This window comes from Chamaea fasciata, unplaced genomic scaffold (genome assembly GCF_029207755.1).
Source record: "Chamaea fasciata isolate MVZ Bird 193981 ecotype frontalis unplaced genomic scaffold, bChaFas1.0.hap1 SCAF_22, whole genome shotgun sequence".
Lineage (NCBI taxonomy): Eukaryota > Metazoa > Chordata > Aves > Passeriformes > Sylviidae > Chamaea > Chamaea fasciata.
Genome location: NW_027094107.1, coordinates 554029 through 579570, shown reverse-complemented (window position 1 = coordinate 579570; position 25542 = coordinate 554029). Strand labels below are relative to the sequence as shown.

Sequence of the window (25542 nt, the reverse complement as noted above, 5' to 3'; positions counted from 1 at the left end):
TCACTCAGCCCTTTCCGGGCTTCCAGATGAACTGTGGCTGCTCATTGCTGCCCCTGCCCTCAAATGAAAAGACGTTTTTGTTCCCAGGGACCCTCGTTTTAAGCTGGAGTGATTGAGAACTGAAGAAAACCCTCCCCAGCGGGGACACAGGGCAGCGTGTGCCTCGCCTGTGTTTATTGCTGCTGCACTGAGCACTTGCTGGCTGCTGTCTCTGCGGAGAGAGCTTGGAGCTTTGCTCAAAGAAGCATTAAAGAGGTACAGCAGTGGTCACCGGGAGCCTGGTGTGCTCACAGAGGGTCAGGGACAGCTGGACAGAGCCCAGCCTGTGCAGGCTAGATGATTCTGCAATCGTTGAGGGGTGTTGAAGGACCTCTCCTGCTGCCTGGGACCTGCTTTGGAGAGGCTCCAGTGCAATGAGGAAGGGTTTTAATGAGCTTCTTGTGCTGTGCAAGTGCTCCTGAATTTGGGGGTAAACATGCAGGTGTTCTGAGGTCACCTACAGCGCTGTGCTTGGCTGTGCAGGTGGGTAGATGGTGCTCGACACCACCAGGGTCTGCATCACCCTCTTCTTCCTGCACAGAAGTGCTTTGAGCTGGGCTTTTTCCTCTTCTTCCCTCTCTTCTTCCCAGTCTGATCTCCAGCTGCCCCCCAGCATCAGCTCCTCACTGCACAGCCCTCCCTGAGAAACCTGACTGGACAAGAGACGTTCGGGCCCTGGGGGCTGAGTGGCAGCTCTCAGGGCTCTGCACCCCCCAACTGATGCCACTGGTGTCCATGCATGGCACGTGGGGATGCTGATCCAGTGACACCACAGCTGGACAGCATCTCTGGGTGCAGTGCTGGGACAAATCTGTCTTTGGGCTGGTTTCTGAATGCTGCCTGCATGGTGAGACTATTGCTGAGTGAATCCAATGGCTCCCCTGGCTGTGCATCTTCCCAGGAGGCTGGAATTCGGGTGAGATACTCCTATGACTCTCACAAAGGTGCCCACGTGGGTTTGTGGGCCTCTTCTGCCTTTATTTCTTTTCTGGTCCTTGACCATTCTCTCAGGTTTCTTTGCAAGCTTTACCTTTCAGCCTCCACCTCCAGGGTTCTGTGTCTCTCCCTTGTCAGCAGTAAGTCTGTGCTAATCACTCTTTCTTAGGAAGGCACTTCGGAATATTTAATGGTTTCTAGAATAAAGATTTCTGGGAAGATCAGGCTCAGTGTGCCAAGTCAGGAGATAGCCAATGTTGGCTTAGCTACTAGGGAACCTGGCTGATTTGGAAGTTTCCAGCACTTTTTTTGGTTCCGAAACCCACTTCAGTGGGAGCAGAGGCTGGAGCATGTCGCTCTCATGAGGAGAAGGAAAGGAAGGAAGCTTTTCCAATTCCTTGTTCACAGCGCATCCAACAGGAAGGCTGCGTTTCCCTGGAGTGTCATTGTGCTGTGGTGCTCTGGAGATTGGACAGATTGTCTTGGAGAGGAGTGGGAATGTTTGTGAAGCCCTTAGGTGTGTGGTTATAAACACACCTGCCAAATTCCATGTGTTGTGAACTTCAAGTATCGCCGGATTCCAGCTGCAGAGTGTCAGCAGGGCTCCTTAGAAAATCTGCATTGGATTCAGCTGTGGAGGTTACCAGCAACTGCACAATTAGTGCTGAGTGCATTTGCTAACTGTGCCATTAAGGAGCGAGCAATGGACAGATGGAGGAAGGAAGAAGTGCAGGGCTGCTCTGAGCACACACCATCCCTCCAGACTCCATCTTGCACAGGCATAGAGGAGAACCAGGAGCCCTGGGGAGATGTTCTTTAACTTATATGGAAGAGGGGCGTCAGTCTAAAGAGTGGTGCCACTCTTTTCTGAGCTGGGAAATTTTGGCATTCTGCACTTTTTTCTTCATGTGCACTGTGCAGTTTTCCCTTCAGCAAGTCCTAATAAGAGATTTGGGTTTTTTTTTTTTCTTCTTCTTTGAGGCTGTTAACAGCCAATTAACATTCCTAAACCCTCGCTTGGTTACATGCAGTTTAAATGCACGTTGCCTGCATCCTCCCTCCCCTTTCCGAGGATCAGGGATCCCTGCAGGTATTCAGATCAAGGCGTTGGCTGATTCAGAGCTTTCCCGAGTGGGAAGTGACAGCTGAATATCCTTGCACGAGGACAGCCCCAGCACGGGCTGGAGGAGTTCCAGTGCTGCTTTTCCTCTCGTGGGTGTTCCCATCCCTTCCCTGAGCACCGAGGGACCCCTTTGCCTGCTCTGCCATCAGCGTCCTCTCCAGGAGCTGCCCTTGTGTGCTAAAACCTGAGGCGCTCAGTTACTGGGCTGTTGAAAACCTCGAGAGTTATTGTACAAGCTGATTTTTTTAGGGAGGCTGTGTGGCCAGCAGCTGTAGGGCCCCTAAAGCCCTTGCAGCAGTTGGGTTCTTGCACAGTGCGTGCCTGTGGCTGGGCTTGCAAGAGCCCCAGGAAAGGGGGGAAGTGGTGCTGGGAGCTGCTGTGCCATGGGAAGCACACCAGGACCTGGCTATGGGGAGCTTTGGGTGGTGCCCTAAACTCCCTGAATGGTGAAATCTGCTCTGCTAAAGCCTCCCTGTATTTTCCAACACGTTTCCTGCTTGGCAGCAGGGTGATGGGCAGGACTGGCTCTGCTTCTCAATCCATCTCCAAGGGTGAAGTAGCCAAAGAAGGAGGAAAACACCCTGCAGCCTCTTCTGTCCAGCTTCCCAAGGAAAGCACAATGCAGGAACCAAAGGAAAGTGGTAGGAAAGAGCTAAGCTGCTCTCCATGCTGTGCTGTCCTTCCCAAGTCCACAGAAAACCCCCATTTTGGGGACATTCTCAGTGTGAACCAACTGGCAAAATGTCTTCTTTTGCAAGTAGTGAAGACAGATTTTGCTCCCAGTGCAGGTATGTAGAGCTGGTTCTGATGGTTAAAATGGGAGTTAAGCACAAATTTGATTTAATTCAAGCACGCCTGCTGTCCTTGGCTAGCATCTTCCTCATCAGGACTATCCAAAGTAGAAAATTAATCTTCATCTCTGTATAATATTGAAGGAAAACTCGATGAACAAGGTTTGGTAAAAATGCAGTGAAGGGCTTCTTGGCACAGACAGTGCACACCCAGAGGAAAGGTGTTCTGGATTTTGTCATTGTTCCTGACCCTCTGAATCACCTTGTTCCTCCATTTTCTGGTACTTTTATTTTAGTTTCATTTTTCCACTCTTGGTGCATAATCTCCCTCACCCACGGTTTCACCAAATCTGATCAAGATGGTCCCAAATGTTCCACAGCAGCCACAACAGTCCCTGCAGAGCCAGGAGACACCTGCTGCAAATCCAAAGTGTCCTCATTTGCGTGGGGATCCCTGGTCCAAGTCTGCTGGCTGTGCAAATTCTGCCCAAATAAAGCAGTTTTTGAAATCAGCAGTTGAATGGGAAAATGTTGATTTCAGTGAAATTTTTCAGTGGTGTTTTGGGGAGGGGAGAGGATAGACAGCAACAATTCTTTTATCTTTCTTTTTTTTTTTTTTTTTTTTTTTTTTTTTTTTTTTTTTGCTTTTGGCTAGTGTTTGAAATTGCCTTAGGAGAAAAAAAAAATCAATTAAATACTATTGTATAATATGCAAGTTGAAATGAAAGGGAAAAGTTGAAAGGAAGTCTGTTGAGAAGCTGCTTATTGAAGAAGTTCCGAATTTGCCTTATAAGAAAAATCAACATTTTATCTGCCCTTGCTGTGATTCGGGAACGAGTCTCCCCGAAATGTTGGAATTTCCCACAGAACAGATGTTCAGCCAGTTAATTTGTGCCTCGTCAGCAAATACTTGGATTTCCAAGGCTGTGTGTCCCTTCTCGGCTGGAAGGTGGCGAGAGCCAGAGGAGCCATCCCAGATCAGAGCTTTTCTCTCCAGAGCCGTGGCTGTGACCATGCCAGAGGCTCCTGCACCTCCTCTGGTGTGAGGATGAGCCTCCCTAGGGGGCGTTCAGGTAGGATCCTGATTAATAAACCCTGAGCACACTGTGCCTAAATTAATCCCTGCATTAATTTCTGCAAGGATTTTAAGCGACTGACGAGGAGGAAGGTAAAGGTAACTAGGGCCAAGTGCTGGGTTGGTTTTTGTAATTTTTTTTTCCCCCACCCTGTGGCTGCTGTTGGTGAGTATCTTGCCAGCGCAAAAGCTGAGGTGGGTGGTAAGGACTGGTGGTGTCTGGCTCTTACCTTCTGCCTGCCTGGCAGCTCCTGTGCTCCTGGAGCTGAAAAACAAGGATGAGGCACAGCCTCCAGGGAGGCTCCAGGGCCACACTGCTGTGGGGAGACCAGCTAAATGCAGAAATGTGATAAAACACACAGCCTGGCCTTGTGCCTCTCCTCGTGCAGAGGGGCAGGCAGGTACACACTGAGGACAGGTGTGATCTCCAGGGGTTTCCATCCTGCTTGCTTGACCCTGTGCACAGGATTGCTGCTGGGAGTTCTCCTCTCCCACGTCCCTGTGCAGAATCCCCTGCTCCTTGGCAGCTCTCAGGCAGTTCCCCTGCCCCCTTCCTCCCGGGGCAGCCTCAGCTGGCTGAGAATTGCCGTCCAGGTACTGGGTTGGGGTTTGCAGCCAACACCTTGCTGGAGGGAGCTGCCTGGGGCTCTGCGGCGTGGAGTGGAGAAATGCAGAGGTCACGTCTGGCTGGCACCAGCATCTTGCCCTGGTTCCTGCCTGCTGTGATTGACTGGAGCCTTCACTGCTGGCTCAGAGTGGGGCTGGCTGTGCCCGTGCTGAAATCCCCAGTGTGGGGACAGGGAGCGTCGTGAGGGGGAGATGTCACGACAAGCTGGATTTAACCAGGCTGTTGCTTGGCAGTGCTGCTCCAAGGTGCATCAACATAATGAGATCCATAAAAGGAGAAGGCAGTTAAATGTGCAATAACATCACAATAAAAGTAAAACTGAGCATTAATGAAAACTCTGAGCACACTAAGTGCAGTATCGTCGAGCGCTCCCACCACCTCGGGCCTTGGTGGTCAAACTTAATAATAATTTCTGGCAGTGTCATTACCGGAATTAAATGAGGGTTTAACTGTCTAGAAAAAGATGTTGGGGAAAAAAAAAATGGGTCTTGAGACTTCCCAAGTGCTTCTGCTGTGTGGATGTCACCGAGGCAGCAGAGAACCAGGTGAGCCGGGGGCAGGTTGTGACTGAGGTTGTGACTGCGGGTTGTGCAGGGGGAGGTGGAGGAAGGGAGGGGTGGAAGGAGAGCCAGCATGGTTACTTTGGAAAGTGAGCTTTGCACTCGCTGCTGAAGCAGCTGGGGAGCTGCAGGATCTGCTGTGAGGGTGGGGTGAGGGTTTAATGTGTGTGCCCCTGATGCAGCTTCCCCAGGGCCAGCAGTGCTCCAGGGCTTGATGCTGCCTTTGGCTCCTGAGGGTTTCCTGAGGCTTCAAATACAGGACCACAGAAACACTGACTGCTGCCCAGCATGAAAGATTTAACTGTTTGCTTTTCCCTAGTAACTAAAAGCTCTTTTCTCTCCTCTCATTGCCCTCTGTCCCCCCCTGGCAGGTTTTGGAGGCTGGTTTTGCAGTGGCTGCACGCTGACACCATGGCACCGAGGCTCCCGGGGATGGGGCCCTTCTCCCTGCTCAGCCTTGGAGTCCTGCTCCTGGCTCTCCCTGCTGATGCTGGGTAAGGTGGTGAGTGCTGAGCTGTTGGCCAAGGCTGCAGTCCTCTTACTGAGCTTAAATATCCTGGGGTCAGCATGAGTCCAAAGCAGTCCAGGGCAAAGCACTGAAGTGTCTCTGCTGTGTTTGACCCTCCCATGCCTTTCACCCAGGGACTGCTCAGTCCCTAACGTGGCTGACACTGGCATTATTTGAGGTGCTCTCACTGACATCAGTCGTCAGCGTTTTTTGCAACAAAACCTATTTTCAGATTTGGCCTCTGCACAATTCGTTCTGGGCAAGGACTCTGCTTTGCCTGAGTTTTAACCTGGAAGAGAGATTCCCCCCCCCCCCCCCCCCCGTTTGATATTATAATACAATTTTAAAAGAACAGAAAAATCAATCTGCTTCATCTGTTTGGCTGTTAATGACCCACAGGCAGCACAGCTGACCTGCTGCAGCACCGGGGTTCTCTGCCAGCCCTGGCTGGGCTTGCTGCTCTCCTGTGCCTGGCTGTACAGGCTCTGGCTGCCCTGGCAAGGAGAGTGCTGCTGCCAGCTTCACCTCCCCAGCCTCTGGAAGCTGTCTGCAGGAGACGAAAGCCTGTTAGTCCATGACTGCATCCCGCCAGAGCCTGTGCTGGGTGAGCTGGGGGAGCCCTTCGAGGAAGGACGAGGGAGATGCCGCCAGCTGTGGGGAGGGAGGAGCTCTGCACAGAGGGAGAGAAGTGCAAATAATACATGACTTCCATGAAACATTCAGGAAAGCCTTTAGAGTGCCAGGTATGGACACTGAAATGGTGTCTGCTGAGGGAGAAGTCCAGGAGGGATCAAGGATCTCCGTGCATGAGGAGATGTCGGTGCTGCCCCTCCCGCCCTGTCCCGCCCGTTCTGCTCTGCCTGCTGGGGTTTGACTTTGCAGCTTTGCCCTGCAGGTGCTGGCCCTGCCCTCCTGCACAGGCACACTCAGCCCTGGGCACTGCCTCTCAGCCCTCTCCACAGGGGCTGTCCCCATGCCCTGTGCCTGCAGCTCTGCCTTCCTCCCTGCTGCCTTTTCCTCCCCACTGCCACACAGGGATATTCAGAATATTGGTCCCCAGGAGGATCTGCTGCCTAAATTGTGAGCAAGGGGACCCCTGTGCTGCTGTGGTACAGCTCCCCAGAGAGCCTGTGCACAGGTGGCAAGGTAATGACTTTTTCCTCAAGCCTATCCTAATTAAATTTGCTGCAAACCTCCGTCCTTCCTGCCTAAAGGATTTTAATTATTTTAAAACCTTGATCCCGCACACCTCTTTGCAGTTCCTTTACTCCTTGCTAAAGGGCAGCTTTAGCTTTGTGTTAAGGTGAGGTGAGGCAGCCCAGAGCTTTCCTGGGGAAGGAATTATTAGCCCAAATTCAGGTGCTGCCGCCTCTCCCCTGCCTGCACCTTCCCTTGTCCTGCCTACGCTGCTCTTCCTTCCCCCAGCCCGTCCCCAGTGAATCCCACACTGCTCACATTGAAGTCAAGCCCTCAAATGTCAGGCTAAGTAAAACAGCTTTGAAATTTGTAAACTCATTTTTCCCATCACCGCTGAGCCTCCGCCAGGAGTTCCTCCACAAAAAAATCCGTCCTCCCGCTCTTTATATTATGGGTAATTTTTAAAGATGGCTTATAAAACATTAATGAATGAGCTTTTCATGAGCATGCTAGCTATTCATAAGTTATAGATGGTGATATACTCATCAGCAGACACTGGGACAGATTGCTTTTAACCATGACATCTATTGAAAGCTGGTACAATTGAAACCCCGCTAATTACTGCAGGCATTTGTTAAATTTCTCAAAACCCTTCTTACCTGCAGGGAGTTCAAGTCCAGGTGAAAAGCCACAAGCAGCCTTTGGATTCAGCTGGGAATCTTGGAGGCTGTGGTGCAGTTTGTGATGTCAGGGGTGTTTGGATCTGGCAGGTGGCATTAGAGCTGGGTCAGGTGCTATCCCAAGCGTGCCTCACCCTATGGAAACTGGAATTTCAGCTCTGTGTTCCCCTCCTCATGTTCCTGGAGGCTCAGCTTCCTGGCTTGACCACTCCTCTAGGTGCTGCTTTGCTAAAAAACAGAGGCCAAGTGGTCCTGTGAGAGGTGGGATGTGCCCCTGGGGAAGTGCACCTCAGGCACTTGAAATGTAATTTCCCAGAGTGTTTGGTCAATGAAGCCAATGAAAATTAATGTCAGAATTGCCCCAAATGGAATATTTCAATTAACTGCAGCATTCTAAACAGTATTGATTCAGCCTGACTGAGAGTGCCCATACCCTGCTCTCAGTTTTTCCTCTTTTGCTGGGAAATATTCCCTTGCTCTTCTTCTGTCTTACAGAATCTGGGTTTTCTGTTGGGTGAACACTTTGATAGAGAGCTCCAAGCCAGCTCTGGTCCTTGTCACCTTACTGACCCTTCACAATGTATTTACAGGTGCAGTGTCAGGGGTAACCAGTCTGACCACATGGGATGCAGTAGGATTAAGCTTTGAACTCCTTGAATAATATTCCTTTTTCTGTAGTTTTTGCGGGTTTTTTGTGTTTTTTTTTTTCTTTTCCCCCAGTTACTTCATGATGCATGCTGGCTGCCACATATCAAAGGACATTAGGCTGGGGTGGGAAGGAAAGGGACAGAAGTACAATACAGAAGTCCTGTAGCTGCTGCTGAGCATCTCTGTGCTTCAGCAGCCAAAATTTTGTCCCGTGCCTGCCTGGGCTTCCTCAGCCATCTCACTGCCTGTTTGTGCCTCTTAATCTCTTTTTTTTTTTTTTTTTTTTTTTTTTTCCCTCATTTGTCTCTCTCTTATTTCCTCTTCCATCTTCCTCGAAAACCCCTCATCTCTATAGATTTTTCTTTTTGTTTTCTGTTACTTAATCTCCTGCCTTTCCATTTGTTTTGGTCCTAATAGCTATTTCTGCTGGGGAAAGCTGTGCTTGAAGCCACAGCACTGCTGCTCTGTGTCATCTGAAATCTCTTTTTAGAGGCAGGTGGTTCCAGAAGGACTCACAATCTCCTTTTCTGTTGATTGAAAGGGAGACACAAAATGCAAATGTATTACTTGAGCCCCTTGTGTTTGCAAAACTGCATTGAAGATTTTGTACAGCGAGATGTGCTTTTTTAGAGGAATTTACTCCTTGTTTTATTCCACCTGGGGCAGAATGTGTTCTGAGGAAATCATCTTGTTTGGGGGCTTCCAGGCTTCTTGTGTTGAGCAGAGATGGGAATGTGGAAACTCATTTGTTTTTATAAACAGGGAAAGTTCAGCAAACTGCAGGGATGGTTCACTAAGTGTTTTAATGATGAGGCTTTGAGCCTGTTTACTGAATTCTACTTTTCTGTCTCCCCTCTTCCCTGGGGCAGAGATCTTTGAAATGGCTCAATCTGGCAATTAACTGGTGTCACTTCTTCCATGCTGCCTGTAAGGAGATAGTGGCACTTGAATAACTGAGCTTCCCACAGCCTCTGCTCAGAAAATGCCCATTTTTAGGGGCAGGCAAGGGGTGCTAGGGCAGCTCCCTGTAAAAATAGGGCTCCCAAACCATTCCCTGTGGTGCTGCTGGCTCTGAGCAGGGAAAGGTGGGGAGGGGACAGTGGGGAGGTCCGTGAGGACAGAGGGCAGCTGGTCAGAAATGCCCTGTGCTGAGTCCTGCAAACACATGAATTTATCAAAAGCTGAGTCCTGCAAACACATGAATTTATTAAAGGCTGAGCCCCCATCCTGCACTCCAGACTGGAGCGAGACCCAGCCTCCCTTCCCTGCCTGGAACTGCTCGGAGCGCGCACGGTGCAGGTTTCCCTTCTAACATGTTTTTTCCCTGGTTTTTCCCCCGTCTCCTCGTGCCAGGCTCTCTCAGAAGCACGTCTCAGACGTCGTGGATGACAGCAAGGACAACATCACCATTTTCACACGGATCCTGGACAGGCTCCTGGACGGATATGACAACCGCCTGCGGCCGGGGCTCGGAGGTCAGTGGGGATGCTTCCCACGGCTGGGTGGCTCCAGGACAGGCAGCCCAAATGACTCTTTAATAACTCTGCTGCTGTCAGGAGGGGAGGCTGCTCAATGCCAGCCTCAGTTTGTGGCCGTTTTGGGTCTGTTTGGCTGTTGGGTGGGCTGAGAGGTGCAAGTTCCAGGGTGCTGTGGTGGCTGTGACAGTGCAAGGACAGGCTTGTAGATTCTATTCCTGCTATTTTAGAGGCATGACCCTCTCAGAAATGCTGATACATTCAGAAAAGAAGACATTGAGGGGCTGGAGCATGTCTGGAGCCCAAATCTGATGAGGAGCAGCTGGGGGAGCTCAGCCTGGAGAAAAGGGGGCACGCTCTCACTTTCTGCAGCTCCTTGCAAGAAGGTTGTGGCCAGGTGTGGGTCAGTCCAAGGGAACAAATGACACAACAAGAGGAAATGGCCTCAAGTTGCACCAGGGGAGGTTTAGATTAGATATAAGGAAAAAAAAATTCACAGAAAGGGTTGTAAAGCACTGGAAAAGGCTCTCTGGGAAATGGTAAAGCCACCATCCCTGAAAGTGTTGGTGTGGCACTTGGGGACAGGGATGAGTGCTGAACATGGTGCACAGCTGGACTTGATGGCCTTTTCCAACCTGAATGATTCTCTGGCTCCATAGCACCAGTTTGCAGAACCTCCAGCTCATGCTGGTGTTGCTTTTTAGTCAGTCTGCCTTGCCACAGAGCCTCTATCTCCACATCTTCTCAGTCATTTCCTATGCAGCTGTCACCTGGCAAGCTCTCCCCCCGTGCTGCTCTGGGCACCGGGCACTCACCCAGGCCCTGCTGCCTCCTGAGCTGCATCCCACACTGCTGCCACCACTGCTGCTGCTGCTGCAGGGCTTCTCTGCGAGCTCCTACACTTGTCTGAGGTGCTGCAGAGAGAAAAACCTTCCCACCTCATGCCTACAGCTCCAGGCAGTATCATCTAAGGGGGCAGAAGGAGGTGTGTGGGGAGGAGATGTGAGATTAGGGAGATGTGGGCCTGGGGGTGGTTCCGGGGGTGTTGTTGCAGAGGTGGCCCGTCAGGTGCTGACAGCTGTGTGTCCCTGGGGCTGCTGAGGGGCTGTCCCTGCCCTGCTCTGAGCCCTGACACTATAGATGTTACAGTTCACGCCATCACAATCAGAAGCCAAACTATTTCCTAATTACAATCCATCATAAGCCTTTCTTGGCCTGTCAGCTTTTGCCACACAATGCTGTTAGTGCCTCAAAGCCAATCATCTGAAATCACCCCTCGTGGGTTCTACTACAGTGCACCTTTCATGGTTCTATTTCTCCAAAGCATCCAGTCTTGTTTGCAAGGCCACCCTTGGAAACTTGTTTCCAGTTCCATTTCTCAACAATGTCCATCCTATCCCATGGCATTTCTAAGTCAGCATTTCTTATCTCAGAGTTTGCATACAGATCCACACTACATGAGCCTTCTGTCAGGCTTTGAGAATTCTCTACAAATCCATTTCCCACATTGCTGGACCGTGATTTCCACCCAGAGCCGGAGTCACCACGTGCTGTCCCATATTCTGAAGGTCCTGCTGCCAAGTGCTGCTCTCCTGAGCTCTGACATGCTGATGGGATCTCCTGGAATGGCCCTTTCCTTCCCCAGAGCAGCCTTGCCTCCTCCCAGCCCCGTGCCCACCTCTGTGGCACAGCCCTCTGCCCTGCCCTGCCCTTTGAGGCCGTGCCGTGGGGAGGAAGGGCTTTTCCACTGAGCATCCTCACCTCTGCCGCGCTGCAGCGCCCAGGCAGGGAAGGGTTACAGTCCCTGCATAAGCAATCAGTCAGTTTTATTGCTTTTGTTGCTTGTTTCTCTCCCCCAGAATTAACTGTGGTCCCACTAATAGCTTTGCTTCCTCAAGTCTCCCCGATGGCTGTATTGATTTAACTGAAACGAGCTCTGCACGGGGGCTGAGGGGGCATTTCTGCTCACTGTGGGCTCAGCTGCAGACAAGCCCATGCTAAGGATTAACAAGAGGAGTCCCAGGAGCCCCTTGCCGGGGAAGTTCAAACCTTTCTTGGAACATCTTTGCTCTGTTGCTTTAGATCCTTTAATAACGTGTTTAACATAATAAATTGCCTTTGCCTGAGCCAGCCCTTGCGTGTTTAAAGGCTGCTTTCACCTCGGTGCTCCCCTGCTGAGGCACTCTGGCACACCCAGATGGGAGGCGTTGCTGAGGGCTGCAGGTTTTGGGGGCTCTTGGCTGGCAGTGAGTTGTCCTCTGCGTATGGAGCAGCCTGGTGAGCCAGGCTCTCCCCACTTTCAGTTGTTGTTCCCAAGGTTGAAGCCTTGGAGGTCTCTCAGGAGGAGAATTAGAGGGAAAGACCTCTCCCACTGCTGCTGGTGTCCGGAGAAGCAGAAATGGTCCTGCTGCAGACCCCAGAGTTTGGGGTTAATGGAAGGGCCTGGGGTGGCAGTCAGCAGGAGATGGGCTCCTGCTGTCCAACGCTGTGTGAGGGCTGGGGAAACCATTGCCTTGCTCCGGGCGAGCAGCTGTGCTGCACTGGGACTGGGCCATGGACAAGGAACATTGGTTTTCCTGTAAGACAGCTCTGGGCAGTCCCTGCACCCTCCCCATTTCCCTTGGGAACGGCTTCCAGTGCTTTTCTGAAGGTGTCAGGCCAGAGCATCCACAGCCTGCAGTCCATGGAAAGGGCAGATGTGGTGATTTGTGTCCACACCCGGGCTGGTGGAAGGATGGAGTTCCCTACACCGTGTGTGAGCTGTGTGAAGCGGCACACGCAGGCTCTCTGCCTGGCTGCTTTTCCCATTCTGGATGAGATGCCCCTGCAGACGTTTGGGACACGGAGGGCTGAGCTGGGTTTGGGGCTGCAGCACCTCTCAGGGCTCTGCAGTGCTGTGTGTGCTCAGCCCTGTCCCCTCCCTCGGCTTCCTGCGCGCCAGGAACGGAGCAGTGTTTGTTTAGACTTTGGGAGAAGACACTGTGTAAGCAACAGAGTGTTAATGTGGTGACTTCTCCCCTCAAGATAGCCTCTTTGTATTTATTTTCTTATCCCCTCTGCTTTCACCATCTGCTGCCACCCACTCTAATAGCTGCCATGCCAGAGCTCCTCTTCCCACCAGGATGCTGCAGGCACGAGCTGAGGCTGCTCAGGAGTGCCTGGTGCTGCAGAGCCAGCTCCAGGTGAGGGGCATGCCTGCTTCTCCTGCCCCAAACTGGGGACATCCAGTCCAGCCAGGAGTCCGTCCTGTGCTGAGGCCAGGGGGAGATTTGTGAGCTCAGTCCAGGCTGGCTCAGAAGAAGAAAGGCAGGGGAAGGTGGCTGTCAGACCCCTTCTTCTGCAGGAACACCCCGTGGCACTGGGGACACGGTCATTTGTGGCACAGGGTCTGGCAGGAGGTTTCTCCCTGTCTCTGCCAGCTCAGCCAGGGCTGGATTCCTCCTAGGAACAGAGCTGAGTCTTTTCTTTGCCCTCATGACCACTGAAAGACAGTCTGGGCTTGGGGAAGGGGTAGCTGGATAAACAGAACATCTTCTAGAGCTCAGAGTGGGGGAGGAGAGGAAGGAGCTGTCAGCAGAAATCCTGTGTTTCCCCTGGGAGAGCACGGGGCAGATTGGTTATTTAGTCAGAGGAGGAACAGCGATGGACCCCGAGGGAATGCAGACATCAGTTGTCGTGGCCAACCTTGTAGGATCAGAAAATATCCCAAGAGATCTTCTGTGGACAGGCCTCTGCTGCTGCTCTGGGGCTGTGGAGTCACACAGATCCTCTGCCCAGCCTGCAGGGGCTGCAGTGGGAAGTGTCTGCCTGTAGCTCTCAGGTTCTCCTTGCTGGGGCTCCCTGCAGAGAAGCTGCAGCACCTGGAGCTTACCTGGAGCTGGCAAGAGCAGGACAGAGGAGATGTGGCCAGGAGAAGGAGGTGGAACTGGCTGACCAAGGGTAGAGATGTCCTGTGCCCAAAGGGAAGAGATGCTCAAGCAGTGGGATGCAGATGAAGGGACCAGAGGTGATTCTTTGTGAAGGACAGATGTACAAAACTGCCCTGAGTGTCCTTGCAGTCCTTACAGGGCCCGTGTGATCCAGCACGGTGATGTCCAGCACAGTGACCATGAGTGGTTGGGGGTTTGAGGGGCAGTAGTGCTCCCTGGACAGCTGTACCTCCTCTCTCTTATTTCCTGATTGCTGACATTTGGGCCCATTTTGCTGCAGCTGAACCAGAGCCATCCTGGGAGCACCGGGGAAGGGGAAGGAGGGGACATTTCCAGGCTTTTCCTTCCTTACAGCCTCGAGAATGCTTTAAATACGCTCTGGCAATGTAGAGCTATGAGGGAGCAGCTCACTGCTCCAGGAGGAGGCACGTGGGACCTTTCCACAGCTGTTTGCAAAGCAGGGCAAGGGTTTCTTCCAGCTCAGCCAGAGACTGGCTGTTCACAGGGCCAGGGGTGTGCCTGAGGTACATTTGGGGTAAAAGGGACGAACTCAGAGGGCATCTGGAGCAGTGCTGGACAAAGTCTCTGTATTGCGTGGTTGGGAAGCATTCCAGAAAACTGCTGGGATTTTCCAGGGCGTGCCAGAAGGAAAAGATTTTGCCCCGAGGAAGAGGAGAAGAGAGTAGGCTGCTCAGTTTTCTAAAAGAGGAGTTGTAAACATCCCAGATAAGCCAGTTTCTCCAAATGCAATTAAAAAGCAATTTGTACCACGTTAAGCAGCCAGGCCGGGATCGATCAGAGTTTTCAGTGTTGTCCCTCATGGCTGGCAAGGGAACTCCTGGTGTTTCCTTGAAGCTTCTGCAGCATCTCCCGAGTCCCTGAACAGCTCAGCCCTGCTGAGGGGGTGGTGGCTGCTGAGCATCCTGCCAGGCCAGCTCTGCACCAGGGGCTTCTGCACAGCTCAGCTTTGGGAGCTTCCTGAAGTGTCCATGGGGTGCAGCAAACACAGGAATCTGGATTAAAGCAACACAACCCCCCAGGCAGAGCAAGGCCCTTCACCCCTTGGGTTCCATTCCTTGGGGACAGGGTGTGACACCCATTCCTTGTCCCTGGGGTGCTCCCATCCAGGCAGAGGGGTAAAAATGGTTAAATTTTCCAGATTGAAGTTTGTGGAATTTTTATTTCCTAAGATCTGGATGAAATGATGAAAATGTCCTTTTCACTTGTGGATAGGTTTTTCACCTGTGTGGGATGAAGCTGCCTCATAAATATTATGTAGACCTACTGTTTGTGTGACAGAAACACGAGATGACAAACAGAGCTGTCCTCTGTGATTTATTACGATTTCCAGGGTTTCAGGTCTGTGTTTAATCTGTTTTTCTGTCTTAATGTTCCACTTCCCCCAACTTCACATCTCTTCTCTCTGATCTGACTTCATGCTCTGCATTGATTACACCAGGGAGGAATTTGATCCTTTCTTAGAAAAAAAAAAAAAAAAAGACAAAATCCATGTCTTATCTCAGATTTTTGTCTTTGTCTGAGCTTCCTTGATGAGTTTTAATCTGAAGCTGAGGCATTGCCTGGAACAGAGTTTCCTTCTGTTTACCTTTCTGGGCAACGGGGACCCTGCTCTGTCTCGTCGAACTTCTAAAGTCAAAGATCTGTGAACAAATTAAAGAAAGGTTGTCTCCCTGTCGGGAGCAGCTCTCCAAAGGCAGCTTGGGAGATTTGTGGGTTTGCAGAGCCCTGGTGCTCTCCTCCCAGGCGCAGAATTCCCGGTGGTGCTGCTGTTTAAAGCCCCTGGTGCACAGCTCTGTGTGAAAAGCCCTGCACACATCAGCAGGCAGGCGAGGAGCGTGGCCCTGACAGCTGTGCCTAAGGGTGGAAAGTCGTCTCTTAAATAAGTTATGAGTGTGCTGAGGGCAACAAGGCTGTATCAAAGCTTCAGGGATGTCACAAGCACAAGGGAGGGGTCGGGAACCCGCTGTGACAGGAGGGGCATTGCTTTTGGTGTGAAACACCTGGCTTTGGGGCAGCACTGGTGATTTTGGGGGGACCTGGCAGTGTCACGGCAGAGCTGGGAGTGGGTCACCACGGTGGGTGATAGTTTAACATGTGGTGAGAGTGTTATGAGCCAGGTGTAAATGTATCAATCTCTGAGGGTCCAGCCCTTGCAGATTGGTTTAAAATAATCTCGGCGAGACTGCTCTTCAGAGGTGTTTTGTAAAGTAAAAGGTTTAATAAATGAAAAAACCAAACATTACAGAAAACAAAAGAAAAGTTGCGCACGGGTGTCCGAGAAAACCTCTGACACCCTGCTAGAAACACTCCAAAAGGCCCCTTAGTTCCTTTGTGCTCCTTTCTAAATTCTGAATGTTTTTGGAGGGACAATTTGTCCTGCTGCCAATAGGGAGAGGTGCAGGATTTGAAGAACAGTGACAAGATCCAGCAGGGTCTTCTCTCTTGTCACTGAGCCAATTACAATGGAAAGGGCAGAGAACTTTCTAGTTAAACTTCCTAAAATGTCTAAAGGTAAACTGAAACTCTTTCCTTGTACAGAGATGCCCACTCAGGGGTGGGGGATGCGTGACTACAGCCGGGTCTGTGCCCATTCCCCCTCTGAAAGGCCAGTCAGTGTGGCCAAAGTCCATCACCGGCTGTCCTTGCTGTGCACACTTCTGGGCTCTCCAGAGCAGCCCCACCAAGCCCCCAGGCTGTGGGGTTGTGGTTTGTGAGAAGGACAAGGTGTTTTTCCTGCTCCAGTGGATGCCTTTTCTTAGCTGGTGCCTTCCCTGGCTGTGTGTTCCCAGTGAGGAGCCGCTGACCCTGCCGTGCACCCACGTGTAGGGGCGAGAAGATTTTCCCCAGGGGCCAAGAATTTTTTTCTAGGAAAGGAAAGCCATCTGGAAGGGATTTTTGCCCCGGTAAATATGTACTGGAGTAACATCTCAGGGCTCCAGGGCTGGCAAAGACACCTGCAGTGAGGCAGTGTGAAGGCTGGGCAGCTGATCCCTGCCCGAGGGGGAGCTGCAGATGTGTCAGAGACAGGATGATGGTGTTTGTTTGTAATGACTCTGGAAGGCGAGAGCTGATGTTTCAGCATGTTGAACATGTGTTGGATGGGTTTAAGAACATTAGATGATGTTATAGATGGCTATAAACTGCTTGTGAGGATGTCTTTATTGATCTGTTGGACTATGGCAGCTTCTCCTTTATTAGAATTTCCATTTGTTCACTTCCCATGTAAAGGATTTATAATGTGGCTTTGATATGGATTGAGAAATAAGATTTTTTTTATTGGATGTTACAGAGTTTAAAAACAACTCTAATTGGTTTGTTCTGGGAAGCTGCTGGTGAAACAACTGGTCAAATCCTGAGGAAACAGCAGCTATTTTATTTGTTGAGCTAGAGGATAAAATGTTTGCAGCAGTTCATGTGGTAATACAGAGGTATTGTTTATGTCTGATGAGGCAAAGTCATTGATCGTGTTGGTGGTGAATTTCAGCCCTGATCCATCTGGAAGGGGCAATCAAATCACATCTATCTGAGCCCCCTGTGGAGGGGGGATTAATGCTGCTGATTCAGACCTGTTAGCTTCCTAATGCCCTTCCATTCGTTTAAAGGTTATTGTTTGATTAAATAAAAATACTGGAGTGTTTGTGAGGGTGAAAGATGCATGGGGCTTTGGGGAGTGCTGCAAGACTGTGAGGTTAAACTGTGCAGGGTCCCTTAAGCAAAGACTGTTAAAAGTCAGAGGGAAATGCCTTGTTGCAGGAAGTGCCAAAACTCTCACCTGGTGGGGCAGGGATTTCCTGTAATATTTCTTTGTCTACTAACTTGTAACTCGACTTCAAAAATGTGCCTCTGAAGGATGTGCAGCTAATGTTTATTATTTAAAAAAAAAAAAAAAGAGTGCTTGTGGAGTACTGACAATTATAGGCACAGAGTATAGCCTAGAGAGGGATTTTAATCTGCAATTTGCATTGTGAGGAAAGGACACCCCGTTCTCTTTACCTTCTGGAAGGATATAATTCCAACCAAAGTCTTGAGAACAACAGGCATGGAAGGAGCATATGATTTTTTTTCCCACCCCTCTCCAAACCTACTGGAAAATCCTATTGATGACAAAGTTCATCAGTGGATGGAACGACTCATGACTGGAGAGAAATAAATTGTGCCTGAAAAGCCAAGATGCTTTTTCGACGTGGCAAAAGCCATTTCAGACAGCTCTGGTTTGGAAGGCTCAGTTGTGATACCAGAAACATTGCTGAGGAAAGGGTCTGAGGACCATAACAAACCCCCCAAAGCATAGCCATGGCTGTGGACAGTGCCAGAGGCTCAGCACAGGGCTTGCTGCATCCTTTGGAGCTCTTATTGAGGAAGTTTTGTGTCCATACAGACCAGATCAGGGTTTTTTTGCTGTCCTGCATTCATATTTAGTCATCTGAGTTCTCACCTCATCATGTGGATGTTGCTTTAGCCGGCTGTGGCCACTGTCCTGCAAAAAATGAAGGTGCAAACTCTGTTGGGCTTTTTTTTTCCCTCTCAAGTTGTGTTTTCTGTGAAGGGTCTGTGTGGAAATCGAACTGCAGGCTTTTGTGCATGAAAGATGAGAGCTCTTCCCTTTGGAGAGATGCACCTGGGCTCGCTTGAGAATTTGAAAACACCTTTTCCTAGAAAAGGCCCTTGTCTTCTTTCATGAGGAGGGGTTAAAGAACAAAAGCATGAAATCTCCTTTCTTCTTCCCTGATCAATCTAGCCACCATTTATGAGAGAAGCTTTCTGATAGCTCCTCTTTGTCATGTAATGTCAATACCATTAAGTCCACTTTGGCAAGGGAAGCGATGTATAATTAATTTGCAAATCAGTAAAGTGGATGTGATTTTTATACAAAGGAGAAGGTCTTTAACTGCAGGAGGCTTTGTGTGGGCATGGCCATGCTGGGATGGGACCTCCCTGGAGCATCCCTGTCCCAGCAGTTCCCCTGTGTGTCCCTTTGGGGGACGCACCTTCAGTGGGGCCCATTTGCTGCCCTCCAGCAAAGGGACTGAGTCAACAAATAAATGGGAACCAGGTGGGGCAGGGCTGGGGTTAGGAGTGTGCAAGTGCCTCTGAACACCTGCTCTGTGAGTTGGCTGAGCCAGAAAAATATCTTTAAGACTTTGCCTCCATCCGCTGGTTTTGTTGTTTGGGGTTTTTTTAAGCCTTTGGCTCTATTGGAATTATTATTATTTTGATGCAGAATGCATTAAAAAGGGAGAAGGAAAGAAATCCAAGCCCTATCCGGACTGATTTGTTCCCAGAAAGATGTTCAATTTTGTATGTATAATTGAAAGGGGCTAAATATAGCTGTATTAATATTTATGGGCCTTATGTTGGAGTCAATACAAGAGTTGCTGTTCAAGGCAATTAAGCTTTACCTTTTCACATGTAGGATTTCGGTGTTTGGAGATGACATTAGCGGTGTGACCTGCATCCAAGAGAGAAAACACTAAAAGCATGCCACCATCTGTGGAGCATGATACCCTGTATTTAGTGCTGTTTGCTGACAGGCAGTTTGTCTCCAGCGAGCCTGATCTCTCCCTTAATAGCAGGGAAATCAGGGAAATCAGTGCTCTGGAAGGCTCGCAGGAGAACTGGCCCTGCTGTGTTTTGGGAGGAACGGAGCAACGAGACACTCTGGTGACATCACAAAGCGAGGGTTGCCCACCTCTGCTGCTCCTGTAGCTGCTGGGGATGAAGGGAAAACGACGGTGGTGGCACCTCGTGGATCGCGTTTGCCTTCACACCACCCACACCCGGGAAATGTGACCCTCGGGGGTGGAAGTGCACGGGGCAGGGAGGGCTCCCCATGCCCCGTCCCCGGGCTCAGGCTCTCTGTGCCCGTCTGCGGGGCCAGTCACAACCTTCATGTCATCAAAGCACAGAGAAAGCAAATCCCGTCCGGGGCCCTGAGCTGCTGTAAGGGAGCGTGTGCACGGGGAATTAGGTCGGGGCTGTGAGGATGAAAACAAGTCAGTTTGCGTTTATAACAAAGGCAAAGTGATGGTGTGCTGGATTTCTAAAGCGCTGCCTTTCAAGGAAAGGGTATCACCGGGATAACATGACAGGAATCCTGGCAGTGGCTGAATTGCCCTGCATTGCTGCTTTTTGGGAGCTGCAGCTCTTCGCTGCTCCAGTTAACAAAGAGCTGTTAGACGCTGTAAAAATCTCTCGCTGATAGCGACTGCCTGAGTCCTGCCTGTCTCCTAAATTTGATCGATGTGTCAGGCTTTGCCTTGCTTCCATCTGGCTCTGACAACTGCCTTTGGGAAGGGGGGGCAGCAGCAGGGAGCCTTGCTGGGGTTAACCTGCCCTCCCCAGGGCTGCGGGTGGAGATTGTCTCCGTGGTGCTGATCGTGGTGCTCATCCCTTCTCCAAGGACTCTCACATCCTGAGCGGGCGTGTTTCTGTTCTCTCCCTGGTGCGTGGTGTGTTTTGGTAGCTGGAAGCCTTTTAACCTCCTTCAGTAACCATCAGGGGGGTGCATTTCCCAAGGATTTTCATTAGCTTTGGCTGCTGGAGCACAATGGCTGCTTAAACAGGCAGGGGAAAGTGGAAATCAAAGGGCACACCTGCTGAGGTAAAAATGGGGGCCATGCTCTCAGTGGTGGAAAATGAGTTTTCAACTCCAAGTGGCCCTTTGGAATTTCACCTCAGCTCTGGGGATTTGCTCCGGGTGACGCTGACCCCAGCACTGGTATTTCCAATTACTGGTGACATAATCCTTGCCCAAAGGTGCTGCCTCCAGAGCAGAGGAGTTTCCCTTGGTGTGCCTGTGAGTGAGCCAATCCCACCTCATCTCTGTTCCTGAACAAGGACAAGCCAAGACATATATTAAGGAACAAGGAAATTGCACCAGTTAAATTTAAAAAACTCATTTAGCTAAAGCAGTGTAAGCGCCCATGAATATTTATCTGATGTTATGGAAGCGTGCGGACTCCCACCTACTTTATTAAATTGATTTTCAATAAAAATGCAAGTGGAAGACGTTTGATTAATGGCTGGTGGGACGGGACAATTAATGTGAAGTCTGGAGTCAGCAAGAAGTGTCCCCTGAGCCTGTGTGTCCCTGCTCGAGGCCGGGCTAAGAAAATGTTTCTGAACTCCTCCAAGGGACCACAGCAATATTAATCCATGAGGTTTCTAAAATGGGGTGAACACGAGCTGCTCTTTGGCTGGTGTGTGGTTTGGCTGAGGTCCTGACCTTGAAGCTGGCCTGTGCTGTTTGCTCCCAGTGCTCTGATTTTCCCTCTTTTCCCACCCCTCGGAGCTGGCTGCACCTGAGAATTAAACCCAGCAGCGAGCTCCGGCGCTCGCGTCGGGTTTGAGTGAGGCTCCCTGGGCCTTTGCATTTAAACATGCCTGGGATTAGCTCCATCAGCCCCCAGATCTGCTCAGCTCCTACCAATTTCCTCGCTCGGATTTGTCTCCTGGAGGAAGGCAATTTGGAGCTGTAACGTTACAGCTCTATTAAGGATCTCCAGCGCGGGTTCCCGCCGGGATCATCGCGGCGCTGCTGCCGCCTCTTTCCGAGGAGCTGCCAGGAGATGCTGGTCGTGGGACAAGTGAGGATGGGATCCTGCTCAGTGAGGGGACCTGAGCAGCCCTGCAGAGCCTGGGGGCTCCCCCGTCCCAGAGGGCAGCAGAGCTGGGGGCTCCTGGCAGCGCGGAATAGAAACTCTCCGCTGGGGTCTTGTGAAAAATCTGCTGTGGGAGGGATGTGACATCTCCCGTCCTCTGCAGGGCTTTGCAGAGCCAGGGGTGCAGGGGTTTGGGGGTTGATGGTCAGGGGCAGGCAGTGTGCCCTGGTGGGGCAGGGAAGGCTGGGCTTAGGCAGGGAGGAGGCTCCATCTCAGCATCCCTCAGCCCCATGCCTGTGGGGCACAGAGAGGCACCACGAGCCACTGAAACTGCTGCCCAAGTGGCACCAGATACACAACACCTGGGGCACCAATCCTTCCCCCAGCCAGGATGGCAGCCCCATGCCCAGGGTCCTGCACCGGGGAGCAGGATGAGCACTTGGATGCCCTCAGCCCTTTCCAAGGGGCACAGGGCACCCAAGGAGCTCCAGCCTGATGGCACAGGGAGAGAATCCAGGGGCAGGGAGCTGCAGGTGCTCCTGCTGCTGCACCTCCAGCATGGAGAGGCCCGTGCAGCCTCCGTTTTGCAGTACTTTGGGGTTTTCTCTACAAGGAAACGTGCAGCAGGGAATGGGCACAGACACTTTGGGCACTCCCCTGCTCTGCTTGCTTTGCTGGTGAGCTGGGCATGGACAAGAGCAATGGGAACAGAAAGGAATTAAAGAAAAAAAAAAGGGAGGGAGCAGATGCTGGACATGGACAAGGGTGATGGGAACAGAAAGGAATTAAAAACAAAAATAAAAGGGAGCAGGTGCTGGCAAATAACTGCATGGCAGAAAAAGAGAGAGAGAGTTGTGGTTGAAAACAGAAGCTGAGGAAAGGCAGATTGGCAGGCAGCATATTTCTGGAGACAGCTTTCTCCTCTGTAGGCTGAGTCACCTAAGAAACGTGTCAATAAAACACACTCTCGGGCACTGTCTCTAATAAATATATATTTAAGAGAGACATTTCTTCAAAACTTCTGCGAGGAGATGTCGAATTCTGAAGGGATGGCATGAAAAATGACATCTCCAGTGGAAGCAGAGGGTTGCCATGGGAACTGGAACGCTTTGAACATACATCACTAAAACAAGAAAACATTTTCCCCAGCAAAGGAAATTAAAAATTACATACATCTGGAGGCATCTGCCCTCTGCCTGCCTCTGATGGGAGTATCAGAGTACCATGCAGCATATCATAATTCATGTAGTGGGCAGGACTGACAATTCCGTATCAGTTGCTGAATTTTTGTGAGTAACTGTGACAAGAAAAAACCTTCCTGTCCTTGGGATAGGAAATGCTGAACAGTGCTGGGGAGGGGGAGATTTAGAACCAAAATGGAATTTCCTCTGAAATTGTTTTGCTCACCTGGGGATATAACAACAGCCTGAATGCACAACTGAGCCCATCTTGCCACGTGGGCATGAATCCACTGCTGCCAGAGTTTGCTGGCCCCATTTGGCAGCCAGGGACTTTTCCTGGGAAGCAGGGGAAGGCAGGTGAGAGGGGATGTCCTGGAGCAACACAGTGACTGTTTGGGGGTCTATCTTGTGCTTTGGAGACTCTATCTTTCCATGCAAGTCAGGGGCAGCAAAGCCAGGAGGAGTTATTTGCACCTGGCAGTCAGTGTAATTCTTCCTTTCCTTTGTTTTCCAGCGCATTTCCTTTTTCTTTCCTTCCCAGTGCCTTTCTTGGCATGTGGCAAAGGTGGCACAGGGTGAGCCCAGGGGAAATGCTAAATTGCCCGGTGCAGGGCAGTGTGAATTAAATAAGTTTATTTGCACACTGTATTGACGTTGCTGAAATAAATAAGCACCGGCCACGCAGCCCAGTGACCCGTGCATGACAGGGGAGAGACAGCTCAGTGCAGAGCTGGGCTCTGCCACAGACACCACGTTGGGGCTCAGAAAGAAGGGAAAATGTTTGTCTGCAGTGCCCTGGGAGGGGAGGTGAAGGGTGCCAGCAGCATCACCAGAGGCACACTGTCTGAGGAGCTGATTGAGTTCTCTGCTGAAGGAAACGCCAGCCAGGAGCTAATGGATAAGGGAACCAGAGTGCAAATTACAGCTTTGCTTCCTGCTATGGTACTCTTGTATCTTGTCTCAGTACCTGGCATTGGCCTCAGGGGACAGGCTTGAAAATTAAATGGGCTCTTCCTCTGAGCTGTGCAGCAACCCCCAGGAGTCACTTTCTCCTTCTGTTTTTTTATTTCCATTTTTTTTTGCCCACTACAGCTCATCACGTGTCCTGGCAACCCTCAGCCTGCAGAGCAACCTGTAATGAGGCACAGCCGGAGGCACGGGCAGGCAGCAGCAGGGCTGGAAGGCAGATGGGGAAACTGAGGCACAGCAGAGCTGCCTTCAGTGCCTGCTCAGAGCCACGGGGCAGGGCAGCAGTGGTGGGGCTGGAGCTCAGAGCTCAGCCTGCAGACCTCATGCACTTCACTGAGACATCTCTTTTTTTCCTTCCCCCTCTGCAATGACATGAATTTAACTCATTGGTGTCTCCTTTGGTTTGAATGAGGCTGTTTGGTTTGGGGCCCCTCATGGCAAGAGGGAGATGGAGGGGCTGGAGCATGTCCAGGGAAGGGTCTGGAGCACCAGGAGTGGCTGAGGGGGCTCAGCCTGGAGAAAAAGAGGATCGGGGGGACCTTATTGCTCTCTGCAGCTCCCTGACAGGAGGGGGCAGCCAGGTGGGGGATCAGTTTTCATCCAGGCAACCAGTGACAGGATGAGAAGAAATGGTCTCATGTTGAGCCAAAGGAGGTTCAGGTTGGGTATTAGGGAAAAGATCTTTACCTAAAGGGTTGGCAAAGCCTGGAACAGGCTGCCCAGGGAAGTGGTGGAATCCCCGTTCCTGGAAGCGTTCAAAAACACGTGGATATGGCACTTGAGAACGTGGCTTAGTGGTGGACATGGCCGTGGTGCTGGGTTGATGGTTGGACTTGATCTTAGTGGTCTTTTCCCACCTTAATGATTCTCTGATTTTTGTTGCGTTCCCCTGTTTGCTTCCTGGCTTTCCAATCTTTGCAGCTGTTTTCTCTGTTGTCTGTCAGTGATTATCAGGTTGGCAACAGCAGTTTTGTATTGCACCTTCGAGCTTATCGTTTTTTCCTGGGGATCTGCCTGATGAATTGCAGAGCTCAGTAATTGCTTTACAAACGCCAAGGATGTTACTGGCACTGATCAGAAGATTTCGCAACTTCTCTCAAAGCAACTGTGGCTTGTTGGGAAGTGGTGATTTCTGTTAAAGAAAGACTTGCTGAGAATGAGTTAATAAAAGGCTCAGTGTTTTTAGGGAAGGGAATAGGCAAAAACCTGCCAGGGCCAGTCTGCCTGAGGAAGAAGCTTCAGAGGCACGTAGGATTCGTGTAGGTTATGGATAAGCCTGGTCTAATAAGTGGTTTTCCCTGCTGGCTTGCTCATGTGTGGGGGAATACAGCCATGCTTTGTTTTGGTGCCTCATCTCTGCTGTGTTTGCAACCTCAGCCACTGAAGTGCTGAACCTGCTGCAGTCTTTCCCTGAGGGTTCTGTTCACCAAGAGCATTTGACACGATCAGCAAGAGCACTGTCACTGACCCCTGAAGGGGAGAATTAACTGAACAAGGTCATCAAGGCAGGCCCAAACCAGAGCACAGGTGGTTTGCAGGTAACATGGGCTGGGTTTGCCCAGTGCTGGGGTAGCACACTGGCATTTTTGCCCTCACGTTACTGCTCCTGCAGCAGAATTCTCCTGGCTTTGGTTTCCTTAGGGCACAGCTGGATGTTCCAGCTGGCACCACGGCGTTGCCTGCCTGCTCTTCCCCTGTCCACAGGGACCAGCAGGGATTCCCTTTCCCAAGTGCCTCTGGCTTAGCCATCAAGGCCAGGCTTTAATCCTGAGCGTGTTAAATTATGCATGCTAATTTATATTCACACATTTTCCCATTGTATTTATAATATATAACAAACATGTTTATGTAGCATCTCCCTTCCATTACCACAGGGTCTGGGAGCACTGCAGAACCTCTAAAAGCATGCTCATACATACATATTCCTCCTCTGTCTTCCTGGCATCTGAGGGTGTCCTGAGTCCTTAAAATAGCAACGACAGTAGCTTTGTTCATTCTGTCTTAGTTCTGTCTGTGGCAAAAATAGCACAGCTAATTTGTAGGCTCTGTTTGTAGTCTGTATGTGTGAGAATGAGGGGTGTGTATAAAGCCTCCATGGCTGCACACCCTCCAGCAGTCTCTGCTCCTGACTCTTTCTTCTTCTGTCCCTGCTGGACTGGATGTTTGTCAATCACTTGCACGACATCCTGGCTCTAACCATGTGTATCTTCATGTGGTGACAAGAACACGTGCACGTGGATG

The 25542-nt window shown here is 50.8% G+C and overlaps 1 protein-coding gene across 1 annotated transcript in view; it reads left to right on the top strand.

Moving 5' to 3' along the window:
- The first annotated feature begins 5563 nt into the window (after window positions 1-5563).
- Window positions 5564-25542, top strand: part of GABRA3 (gamma-aminobutyric acid type A receptor subunit alpha3) — a 56852-nt gene continuing 36873 nt past the window's right edge. The window contains exons 1-2 of the mRNA XM_066202540.1: window positions 5564-5646; window positions 9479-9600. Of these exons, the coding sequence (XP_066058637.1) occupies window positions 5564-5646; window positions 9479-9600 (205 nt within the window). The remainder of the gene's footprint in view (window positions 5647-9478; window positions 9601-25542) is intronic.